We start from the raw sequence: 13,064 nt of genomic DNA, 5'->3' as shown, positions 1-13,064 counted from the left end.
AGTAGGTCTGTGTCTTTATTCCTGTTTTACCCCTAGGTTCTTCATGACATTTTTTTTTCTTAAATTCCATATATATGTGTTAGCATATGGTATTTGTTTTTCTCTTTCTGACTTACTTCACTCTGTATGACAGACTCTAGGTCTATCCACCTCATTACAAATAGCTCAGTTTCATTTTTTTTATGGCTGAGTAATATTCCATTGTATATATGTGCCACATCTTCTTTATCCATTCATCTGATGATGGACACTTAGGTTGTTTCCATCTCCAGGCTATTGTAAATAGAGCTGCACTGAACATTGTGGTACATGACTCTTTTTGAATTATGGTTTTCTCAGGGTATATGCCCAGTAGTGGGATTGCTGGGTCATATGCCCTAAACTCTTTGTTACACAGATTGAACAAGTTCTCTCCCTAATCTCTTTTCCCTCCTGGTCCAGCTGGCAGTGTCCTTCTCCATCCCTTCTCTGATCCAGCGCTAGGGGCGGGGCCCACTGCCCTATGCTCTGCTGGCGGTGACAGGATGCTCTTTGGTGGTCAAGGAGAAGGTCTGGGAACACTCCCACCTGGCTTGTTTCATTCCATCACAGCCACATGCCCTGCACACCTCCTGTTGGCACGCACAGCACCCTGTTCCCGCTCCAGAGCAGCGACCCTGGTCATCAGTGTTCCATGCCCAGTAATGTTCCCACAAAGTGACCCCCTCCAGAAACCAGCCCATCAGTCCAGTGGACACACATCACACCTCACAGCACGTGTGGGCTCCTATACCCAAACTGAAGGACATTGGAGCATATCAAATGAGAAATGTGATGTGCTCTCCCTTCTCCTCCTTTTTCCCAGCTCTCCTAAGGATTTTGTTTGGGGAAAACTGAGTGCATTTGCTGTGGACAGGGGCTCGTGGTTTCTGAGCTGCAGGATGCAAGAAGCAGTAGAGATTGGGGGTGGGACATTGCAAGAGGTAAAGATGTACGTGCTCTGAGAGCTGTGAATGGAATCAGCACCAAGCCAGGCCCAGATGTGGCAGGTATAATGATGCACCAGAATTATTTACAAGATTGATTAAAGGAGAGACAATTTTATATACCTCACATTGAAACATGGGGAACGAAGAGAAATTACCATTTCACGTAGAGTAGGCAATCCATAGGCTACTTTTTTCTTTCTTTTTTTTTTTTTTTTTTTTTTTTTTTTTTTTTAGGTACCAGTTTACCTAAACCAACACTGCCTTCAGCCCAGCAGTAAGTATGTTGTAAAGGACAGATATACCAACAGCAGCAGATGAGACTGATGAGGTTGCTCTAAGCTAAAATTAAGAAAATAAAAAACTGTAAGGCTCTAATAACCTTCATTTGTTATAGAACTGTAAGAGTGTAAGAACTGTGGAGTTAGCAGTAAAGACTGTGATATTGATTATCATTGCATTCATAACAATTAATGTGGTCATCTTAAATCACTGAATCCATCTAGCAGCATTTATTAGGCATTTCTGTATTGCAGCTACTAGGCTAGAGACCAGGAAATAATAAGGCCCATCCCTGCCTCACAGCTGGGCAGACGGACAGGCTTGCAGCAGACATAAGTGTGAGGCCATAGCATTTTGTTCATAACAGGCAAGGAAAACCATAGATGTATTGCTAAAAGCTCCCCTAAACCTCGGAGGCATAATTCATTTAGTAAGAGCGATTGAATGAACACGTGCTGCCTGTCTTCTGTTTACCTAGCACAAAACTGAGCTGGTAGAGTAAGATTTGACAGAAAAAGAGAAGGTGTTGTGTCAAGTCTCAGAGCTACCTGATCAAAGGTGGAGACTGGGAAATTGAGTCACGCGATGACTGCTGGGTAATTGGGTGTGATTGGGGCTCATTGCAGCAGGCGGGGTCAGGGGACACCTCTCTGCTCTGAGATTGGACCTATTTTTGTTCCTGTAGAAGTCAGTGCCTTCTCTGACACTGCGAAATGGAGTCGAAGACCTAAGGGCCTCCTAGGATTGAGCCCTGTGAAATGTATTCTGTATCCCTATTAGTCACTGCCAAATATGCATGGAAACTCCAAGCCAGTGGTTCCCAGCCATGCTATTCATTAACATCACCTGAGTGCTTTTGAAAATACCAACGCCCAGACCTCACTCAGAAGAATTTGAACAGAATCTCAGAGCCCGAGGCCCAGGCAGGACTATATTTAAAACACCCTGAGCTGACTGAATCATTTTGCCCTTAATTTATGGAAAAGAAACCGAGAGAGAGCTGACCAGTCCTCGTGGTCCTAATGGGTCATAGGACAGCAGGGCTGACTTGAACAATTGTCTAGTTCCACGTCACTCAACAGAGACACCCAGGGTGAAAGCAGGTTTGAACAATTGTCTAGTTCCACCTCACTCAACAGAGACACCCAGGGTGAAAGCAGGTTTGAACAATTGTCTAGTTCCACCTCACTCAACAGAGACACCCAGGGTGAAAGCAGGTGTGAACAATTGTCTAGTTCCACCACTCTCAACAGACACCCAGGGTGAAAACAGGTGTGAACAATTGTCTAGTTCCACCTCACTCAACAGAGACACCCAGGGTGAAAGCAGGTTTGAACAATTGTCGAGTTCCACCTCTCTCAACAGAGACACCCAGGGTGAAAGCAGGTTTGAACAATTGTCTAGTTCCACCTCTCTCAACAGAGACACCCAGGGTGAAAGCAGGTTTGAACAATTGTCTAGTTCCACCCCTCTCAACAGAGACACCCAGGGTGAAAGCAGGTTGGAACAATGTCTAGTCACACCTCACTCAACAGAGACACCCAGGGTGAAAGCAGGTGTGAACAATTGTCTAGTTCCACCTCTCTCAACAGGGACACCCAGGGTGAAAGCAGGTTTGAACAATTGTCTAGTTCCACCTCACTCAACAGAGACACCCAGGGTGAAAACAGGTGTGAACAATTGTCTAGTTCCACCTCACTCAACAGAGACACCCAGGGTGAAAGCAGGTGTGAACAATTGTCTGGTTCCACCTCACTCAACAGAGACACCCATGGTGAAAGCAGGTTTGAACAATTGTCTAGTTCCACCTCACTCAACAGAGACACCCAGGGTGAAAGCAGGTGTGAACAATTGTCTAGTTCCACCTCACTCAACAGAGATACCCAGGGTGAAAGCAGGTGTGAACAATTGTCTAGTTCCACCTCACTCAACAGAGACACCCAGGGTGAAAGCAGCTTTGAACAATTGTCTAGTTCCACCTGACTCAACAGAGGCACCCATGGTGAAAGCAGGTTTGAACAATTGTCTGGTTCCACCTCACTCAACAGAGACACCCAGGGTGAAAGCAGGTTTGAACAATTGTCTAGTTCCACCTCACTCAACAGAGACACCCAGGGTGAAAGCAGGTGTGAACAATTGTCTAGTTCCACCTCTCTCAACAGAGACACCCAGGGTGAAAGCAGGTTTGAACAATTGTCTAGTTCCACCTCACTCAACAGAGACACCCAGGGTGAAAGCAGGTGTGAACAATTGTCTAGTTCCACCTCACTCAACAGAGATACACAGGGTGAAAGCAGGTGTGAACAATTGTCTAGTTCCACCTCACTCAACAGAGACACCCAGGGTGAAAGCAGGTGTGAACAATTGTCTGGTTCCACCTCACTCAACAGAGACACCCATGGTGAAAGCAGGTTTGAACAATTGTCTACTTCCACCTCACTCAACAGAGAGACCCAGGGTGAAAGCAGGTTTGAACAATTGTCTACTTCTACCTCACTCAACAGAGAGACCCAAGATGAAAGCAGGTTTGAACACTTGTCTAGTTTCACCTCTCTCAACAGAGACACCCAGGGTGAAAGCAGCTGTGAACAATTGTCTAGTTCCACCTCACTCAACAGAGACACCCAGGGTGAAAGCAGGTTTGAACAATTGTCTACTTCTACCTCACTCAACAGAGAGACCCAAGATGAAAGCAGGTTTGAACACTTGTCTAGTTCCACCTCTCTCAACAGAGACACCCAGGGTGAAAGCAGGTGTGAACAATTGTCTAGTTCCACCTCACTCAACAGAGACACCCAGGGTGAAAGCAGGTGTGAACAATTGTGTAGTTCCACCTCACTCAACAAAGACACCCAGGGTGAAAGCAGGTTTGAACAATTGTCTAGTTCCACCTCACTCAACAGAGACACCCAGGGTGAAAGCAGGTTTGAACAATTGTCTAGTTCCACCTCACTCAACAGAGACACCCAGGGTGAAAGCAGGTTTGAACAATTGTCTAGTTCCACCTCACTCAACAGAGACACCCAGGGTGAAAACAGGTGTGAACAATGTCTAGTTCCACCTCACTCAACAGAGACACCCAGGGTGAAAGCAGGTTTGAACAATTGTCTACTTCCACCTCACTCAACAGAGAGACCCAAGATGAAAGCAGGTTTGAACACTTGTCTAGTTCCACCTCTCTCAACAGAGACACCCAGGGTGAAAGCAGGTGTGAACAATTGTCTAGTTCCACCTCACTCAACAGAGACACCCAGGGTGAAAGCAGGTTTGAACAATTGTCTAGTTCCACCTCTCTCAACAGAGACACCCAGGGTGAAAGTAGGTTTGAACAATTGTCTAGTTCCACGTCACTCAACAGAGACACCCAGGGTGAAAGCAGATTTGAACAATTGTCTAGTTCCACCTCACTCAACAGAGACACCCAGGGTGAAAGCAGGTGTGAAGAATTGTCTAGTTCCACCTCACTCAACAGAGACACCCAGGGTGAAAGCAGGTTTGAACAATTGTCTAGTTCCACCTCACTCAACAGAGACACACAGGGTGAAAGCAAGTTTGAACAATTGTCTAGTTCCACCTCTCTCAACAGAGACACCCAGGGTGAAAGCAGGTTTGAGCCTTGACAAACAGCTCTATTCATTTCTTTGCACACAAACCTAAGATATTCACTGGCTGATCTGAATTGAATGTCCTGCAGGATTTCCAGAATAAGAGGCTATGGGGCGGGTGTGTGCTGTACTAGCCTCGTGTAGACGGGTCTGAAAACCACTTAGCCCCTTCATCTGGGCTCTGTTGGTGGAAGTCTCTCCAGTAATACAGTCTTTGTGGAGATGTTTATGGTATGGTCTAATATATATATAATATATAAAGGATGGTTATAAATTCAGGGACCTCAAACCACTTAAGGGAAAGATCTGTAGGAAATAGAGTGGCCACCATGTCGTCAAACTGTGAGGACCCAATGGTCATGAGGCTGTGAAGAAAGTTACCTTGATTCTCGCACTTTCTGGACCATTGAGAGTAATGATGGGGATGAGAGTAGCTTTGGGGAATAAAACAATTCCATAAAGAAACATACCGGGAACTTTCATACAGAAGCTGAAACTGGTGGAAGGACAGTAAAAGGGTAAGATAAATAAAATCAGATTATTTCTGGTGGCAATTTAAAGTTCAATGACTTTGAAATCCTCTTCTCTTTTGAATTTCTATCTCTTATACTTGGAACAATTTAACAAACTCCGGTTTTAAGCTTAATGTGTTAAAAATAAAAACCAATCTGAGGTGCAGATATCATATCACATTTTTGACATCTTGGCTATATCTTGAGCTGAAGAGCACAACTTTGCAGTCATTTTGCAGGAGGTGAAAGACAGATATTAAAGGAGTTCTTTATCATCAATATTAAGGATTAACGACCCTGCCCTGGTTACTGTGGCTATTCTCCATTCTGTTTCCTTCCTTGAACTTTCTTATCTAAGCCAAAGGGATGGTATGAAGTGGAACTGGGGTTAAGCACCCAACAGAATTTGGAGAACAACCTCTGGTCTACAGAGACTTAAAATGTTAAAAAGAAAACAAAGTCATCAAAGAGGGAAATAGAGCTTCCCTGGAGGCGTAGTGGTTAAGAATCTGCCTGCTGGGCTTCCCTGGTGGCACAGTGGTTAAGAATCCGCCTGCCAATGAAGGGGACATGGGTTTGAGCCCTGGGCCAGGAAGATCCCACATGCCGCGGAGCAACTAAGCCCGTGCACCACAACTACTGAGCCTGTGCTCTAGAGCCTGTGAGTCACAACTACTGAGCCCACGTGCCATAAGTACTGAAGCCCGGCGCCTAGAGCCTGTGCTCCGCAACAAGAGAAACCACCGCAATGAGAAGCCTGTGCACCACAACAAAGAGTAGCCCCCACTCGCTGCAACTAGAGAAAGCCCGCGCACAGCAACGAAGACCCAACACAGCCAAGAATAAATAAATAAAATAAACAAATTTATTTAAAAAGAGGCAAATAATGATTTAAAAGCTATGTGCCCAAGTTGTATGTGTTTCTGTAAACCACTTTCAAGTCTTTCTGAATGACAGTGGGAAGTAAATGAATAATAAGTTTATTTCAGGCTGGCTAGATAACAAGTATGTCCATGGCTCATTGGTTAAAAGAAATGATAGCTCAGCAATAACTTTCCCAAAGAAAATATATCTTCATGTCCTTCTTCTTTCGAAAGCAAAACATTTTTCTTCAGTAGAATGGCTAAAAATTTCATGCAGTAAAAGATGTCAAGGGTCATGAGATCTACCCTCCAGGTAGTTATTCAGCATCACTAAAACAAGTGTAGATTTATCTGTACGCTGGTCTCTAGCATCCAAGGTTACACTTTTTCACGATGTGTGGAAGGATGTGCCATCAGAATTAAAACTGAGGTCCCTTCTGGGCATTGGTGATGGTAATGATGTTGGAAGTCTTTGTTTAGTCATCACACCTTTCACTCTGCATCAGTGAATGAGGGGGAAGATAAATATGGAGTGGGAACCAGGTCACCTTCCTTGCTCCTCCAGGGGCTCCCAAGCTGTGGCTCAGGAAACTGCTCTAATCCAGAGCCTTAACTGGGTTTCCACTCTGCCCTGTTCCCCAGGCTCCCCCTTCCCACCTCCATTCAAAGTTTCTGTGCCCACATGCTTACGATTACTGGCCATAAGCAGAGGTGTCTGGCTGGGGAGACATTCTCGGTGCCTCTGACACACTCCCTGTCATCCTCAGGTGTCTGCTAATCCCATCACCCACAGACAAGTCACCTGCAAGACTCACCACTGTCATGCGATTGTATTCTCTGAAATGGGTCTTATAAAGGATTTGAAATCTTTTTCTGGTGCTTTCTTATGAGTTTCTTCCTTCATAAGAAGTTTTATTATTACATCCATTTTGCTGACACTTCCAGAGATGTAAATACTTACCTGGTCTCATTGGAATCTAAGCATCATCAATTGTGAACCGTTGAGCAAAACATCTCCACTCACCTGCGTAAGAGGGAGATGCTGAGTACGGTGCTACTTACCAAGTAAAACCAGACCTAGAGTTATACCACCTTTATGTCTGGTGTCTCCTTTGGTCTTAGGACATATCATATATTAGCCCATATTCTTATTATGAAATACCTTGCCCACCTTTCATGACATATGGAGTATCATGACTTATTCATGACCAAAGAAGCCAAGGGTTTGATTAAAGCAATTTCCTGAGCCACTCCTTGGAACCCTGCCCACCCCCTGCAAAGAATATCTTCTAAATTGCAAGTGAGACAAACATAAAATTATCTGCCTCTGTTTGGTCATATTTAAGGATTTTTGCTGTCAACAAAGCATTCCCTTCACAAGAAAGGAACGTCTTCTTAAAACAAATTTTTTAATTGTTCCCGTATGTGAGTAATGGGTCCATTCACTTCTGAAGTACTTTACAGGCTTTTGTAAGACTGCTTCTCCCCTGTGCCTGCTGCCATCCTCAGAGGGTTTAAGGGAAATGCCCAGAATTCCTGCAGAGACAGTACATTTTCTCCTCCTGCCCTGACACCTGCCTGTTACCACAGCTCCCACCCTTCCTGGAAGAGGTTTTAGCTATTTGCCCTTAGACCCTCCTTGCCTTGGTCACCACCAACTGCCCAGGACTCCTGGGTCAGCCATCATTTCTGGACTCTTCTCACTCAAAGGCTCTAAGTAACCAGTAATCCGCCCCAGTATTCCCCCTTTCTCCCTTTCTCCTACCCACCTTTCTTCCTTTCCCCCTTGAACCCATAGGCTACTGTCAGTAAGACCCCCTGTATCCAATACCCACCCCTTCTTTTTTCAGTCTTCTCGCTGTGACACCGGCCGTCCCCAAGGACACCCCCCAGCTCCTGGCAACCCTCTCACGTGGTGGCTTGTCATGTCCCATCCCCTCTGCCCGACATCACTAGGCTTGGAGGTGGACTAGGTATCTCCCTTGCTCCTCTTTGCTCTTTCTGGAAGTTCTCCTCTCCTCCCACAAGGAAACCCCTAGCATCTGTGAAGTGCCCCCATTCCAATAGTCTCTGACCCTCTTCGGATCCTCAGTCCACTGACTAGTGTTCATTCCCCATATCCTCCCTCAATCTTCACTTTCCTCTCTACCCAGCTTAGATTCTGTGGGCTTCCATGACATGCCCTTTGCATCCCCTTGTCCCTGTCTCCTTCCAAGTCACTTTTCTGACCACCCCCATCCGATTCCATCTACTCACACCTACCCCAGTGCAGCTGAATGTGGCTGGAGGGAAACAAGCCACCGTGGGGATGAGTCTTCTCCTTTTGAATTCATTGCCATGAGCCTCAAGTCACCTGTCAGCTCCTGGCCACCAGGCTACATGGCCATGGTCAGCCTGCACCCCGCCTACCTCAAGAACTGTCTCACGCTTCTCTTCTTTTCTCTTCCCTCCCTTCCCCTCGCCTCTTCCATCCTCTAAACTCCAACTCCTTCTCACTCTCAACGGATGCATGACCTCACTTCTCATCCCCACGCCCCCTTCAGAAAATGTCAGAAAACAGAACAGGACATCCTCATCGTCCCATCACCAGATCAGCCCATCTCCCTGCTGCGTCTGTGGCTATGCAGCCTGTCTGTCTTCTCTCCTGATTCCATGGCCCATGACCCCATAGCTCACTGAATCCCATCAACCCCTCCTTTCTTAAGAAATGTTTCCCTCTCTCTCCTGCGTCCCCAGTTTTTCTTCCTCTATGTCGAGTCATTCCCATCAGCATGCGAAATGCTGCAATCTCTTCCAGGTGATATATTAAAACGTCTCTTAATCACTCTAGCTCTTGAAGTCCCATTTCTGGGCTCCCCTTAATAATCAGCTTTTGCCAAAGGCTGTCTGAACTCACCATTTCTCCATCAGTTCTCTCTCTCTTTTGAGCCTACCTGAGTTAGAGATTTACCAACAAGACCAAAGAAAGTACTTTTGTTCCAGTCATGCTGACTTCCATCTTCCCAGGGCCAAAGGACTGTTCTTGGTGCTCCTTGTTATTCAGCTGGTCTCCTTCTCCTCACTTCTTTCCTGGTCTTGCCTGACATCACACCCTCTGGTTCTGCTCCCAGCTCACTCTGCTCGTTCTCAGTGTCCTGTGAGTTTTCTCCTTGCTCTCTGTGCCCTCTAAGTACTGGAGTGTCCCAGCCCTGTGTCCTCTGCTTTCCTCTATTTGCATTCATGTGCAAGGCTTCCATCCATTCTCTTAGCTTCAAATGATATCTGTATACTGAACTGCAAAAGTTTACCTCTAAGTCTGACATCACTCCTGAAATTCCAGGTTTCAAGTTCTGCTCTATTCGCTCTCTTTTCTTTCATGTCCAGCAGGCATCTCTAACCCAGCACATCCCAGATGGCAGTACTGATCTCACTTCCTAAAGCCACTCCTCTTCCAGTGGTCCCCTGTCTCAGTAAGTGACATCTCAAGGCCCCCCATTGTTCACACCAGCAGCATCAGGGTCAGGCTTGATTCCTCTCTCCCACACCCAGTAGCCGAGTCATCAGCAAATCCAACTTAGATGTAAAATCTGTGCCTTGCTCACCACCAGCCCACACCCAAGCCCGGGTCATCTCTCCCTCCCTCTAGTGGAATAGCTCGTTAACTAGTCTCCCCATTTCTGTTCTACTCTCCCCAGACTGTCCTAGACACTCAGAAGGCTTCTTATCTTCCTGGTCCCCCTTGCTCACTCCCCTTCAGTCACAGAAACTTTCTGCTGTGCTCACATCAGCCAAACGCTTTCCCACCCCAGGGTCTTCACTTCTGCTCTTCCCTTGGCTCGGAAACCCCAAAACTGTGTCTTCAGTGTCTGGCTTCTTGTCATCTGCCAGGTCTCTGCTGCAACATTAACTGTTCCCAGAGCGCTTGCCCAACCACACACCCTCAAATAGCATCTCCTCACCTGCATTCCTCAATACCCTCAGCTTGCTTCCAAGGACTTATCAATATGCCACATGTTTTTATTGAAGTGTAGTTGATTTACAATGTCTCAGGTGTACAGCAAAGTGATTCAGTTATATATATATATATATATATATATATATATATATATATATATATATTCTTTTTCAGATTATTTTCACTTATAGGTTATTATAAGATATTGAATATAGTTCCCTGTGCTCTACAGTAGGTCCTTGTTAACTGTTTTATAAACAGTAGTGTGTGTCTGTTAATCCCAAACTCCTAATTTTTCCCTCCCCCCTTCCCCTTTGGTAACCGTTAAGTTTGTTTTCTATATCTGTGAGTCTGTTTCTGTTTTGTAAATAAGTTCACTAGTATCATTTGTTTTAGATTCCACATATAAGTGATATCATATGATATTTGTCTTTCTCTGTCTGACTTACTTTACTTAGTATGAGAATCATCTCTAGGTCCATCCATATTGCTGCAAATGGCACTATTTCATTCTTTTTTATAGCTGATTAGTATTCCATTGTATGTGTGTGTGTGTGTGTGTGTGTGTGTGTGTGTGTGTGTGTGTATATATATACACACCACATCTTCTTTATCAATTCATCTGTCAATGGCATTTAGGTTGCTTCCATGTCCTGGCTATTGTAAACAGTGCTGCTATGAATGTTGGAGTGCATGTATCTTTTCAAATTAGAGTTTTCATCTTTTCAATATGCCACATTTTAGTGGTTAACATGAGTCTTCACTTGTTTACTGTTTGACTTTCTAAGGCTCAGATTCTTCCTCTGTAAAATAGAGCTAATAATAGTATCCAGCCCATGGGATTGTTGAGAAAATCTTGCCATGGAGTAAATACTCAATAAGCACTAGGTAGTAGCTTTTATAATAGCATACTTCTAATTTTGGCTTTATTCTATGGGTCAAATAGAACAGGAATAATGAGAATTACATAAAGAAAGACACAAATATTGAAATTAGTTTAAATTCTGTTCTTTGTTAACTTTCGTCCATTTTTGTTTGCAATGATTCTTTATAGAGAATTGAGTCCCTTGAAAAGGTCAAAAAAGAAAAACAAAAAGAGTTAAAAATGGTTGCCTCTGTGAAGCAGTAACTGGGAGGGCAGCAAGTGTCTGCTTTTCCTTGATAATGTCAGTACTCTTTGACATCTTGCTTTGAGAAAACTAAACTTGAATTAAAGAAGAAAAAAGACTGAAAGGAAATACTGTGACATCTCAACAGAAGTTCTCTGGGGAGTAGGAGAGTGGAATTGTTGGCTATTTTTATTTTCTTCTTTATGTTTTCTAAATTCAAAAAATGATCCATAATGTAGTTATATGGTTTTCATGATGAAAAATGGTATATATGCTTTTCCTATATTAACCAGATATTAGAAGGTGAATGACGGATTGATTGGTAGGAGGCATTTTAAATATGCTCTACATTGAAAAATATAATTCCTGGGGCAAATCAGAGAACATAGCAACCTGAGTGTGAATACTTGGCAACAGTCATGCTGAAGGCCTTGAGCTGGTGGGGACGGGGCATTTGAGGCAGAGAAGGTCCTTGAAACCATGTAAGGGAGATAAACGGGAAGGGACGATGCTTCTTGGCATTCTGATCACTAACAGATTGGTCCCGAGAAAAGAAGAGTAAACACTTTGGAAAACTTGGAGGTGGTTGAAAAGAGGACCAGACAGAGCTGGAGCCAGGCAGGCAAAAAATAGACAGTTTCAGGCTCATTCTGAGCAGCATGTTTTCATTTAAATACAATCTTCAGGCAAAAGCAGGTTTGCAAAGAGCCCATTTATCTCACATCTGGGAAGGAAAGCAAGCACTGAGGGCAGGCCCTCCCTGAGTTAGGCTGTCTGGAGGGGGCAGGGGGTGGGTCTCAGTTATCACTCCTCTCTGTTAACCTGGACGATGGAGGCGCAGAGATCTGAGACCTCTCCTGACAGACTGGAGAAATGCTTTGCAAATTCCAGTGCTTGGCACGTCCAAGTGTGAGGAGGTGAGGCATCTCTCTGCTTCCCCAGTTAATAGGAGCTGCTGTCTATTGCAGGATGGATGGTCACAGTATCACTTCGTAGCCTCATCTTCAACCATCGAGAGGGATCGGCAAAGACCCTACTCCTCCTCCCGCACGCCCTCCATCTCCCCTGTGCGCGTGTCTCCCAACAACCGCTCAGGTAAGAGGGGCCCCAGGCCAGTGGCTGCTTCTCTTGGATCCAAGGCTCCCTGCCCCGACCCCTTAGCTGACCCCACAGACAGGAGGGCCATCCCGACTGGGACACTTGCTAGAAATATCAAATGAATCTGTTTTCTTTTTACAGTGGTGGTGACTTTGTATCATACGTACACAGACTCAGAACAAACATCTTTCTAACAGGTTTCTAAAAACCTCTAACAGGTGTCACAGGCATGAAATGCACATCCTGGGCCTGCATTCAGGGAGGAATAGGAATATATAATCCCGTCAAGTGTTTGCAAATCAGGGTTTTCCATGGACATTTTACCCACTTAAGATAGTTTAGGTTGCATTTTATTGATTAGATTTGGGATAACAGAGTAGGGGAGAGAGGGTGTGCTCCTTCCTCCTTGAGAATGACCTACATTTGAAAACTGTCATTGAGGCTTTCGTTACTGTTCCATACCTGATTTTCTTTTTATTATTACCTGTAAACCAGCAGATAAATCATTTCATATATTCATATTACAATCAACTTTAACTTTTAAATCATTCAATTTAATTTTTTCTAATTTTATTTCATTCTTTCTTTTTAATTTTTTATCAAAGTATAGTTGATGTACAATATTATGTAAATTAGAGGTGTACGATATGATTCGCAATTTTTAAAGGTTATACTCCATTTACAGTTACTGTACAA

General features: G+C 44.4%; 1 protein-coding gene across 3 annotated transcripts in view; it reads left to right on the top strand.

Moving 5' to 3' along the window:
* CTNND2 (catenin delta 2) overlaps positions 1–13,064 on the top strand; it is a 968,406-nt gene that overhangs the window by 938,901 nt on the left and 16,441 nt on the right. For all 3 annotated transcript variants that reach the window (XM_060091588.1, XM_060091590.1, XM_060091589.1), the window contains one exon: positions 12,239–12,365. In XM_060091588.1, the coding sequence (XP_059947571.1) occupies positions 12,239–12,365 (127 nt within the window). The remainder of the gene's footprint in view (positions 1–12,238; positions 12,366–13,064) is intronic.

This window comes from Mesoplodon densirostris, chromosome 3 (genome assembly GCF_025265405.1).
Source record: "Mesoplodon densirostris isolate mMesDen1 chromosome 3, mMesDen1 primary haplotype, whole genome shotgun sequence".
Taxonomy (NCBI): domain Eukaryota; kingdom Metazoa; phylum Chordata; class Mammalia; order Artiodactyla; family Ziphiidae; genus Mesoplodon; species Mesoplodon densirostris.
This window is presented reverse-complemented; position numbering and strand designations above follow the sequence as displayed.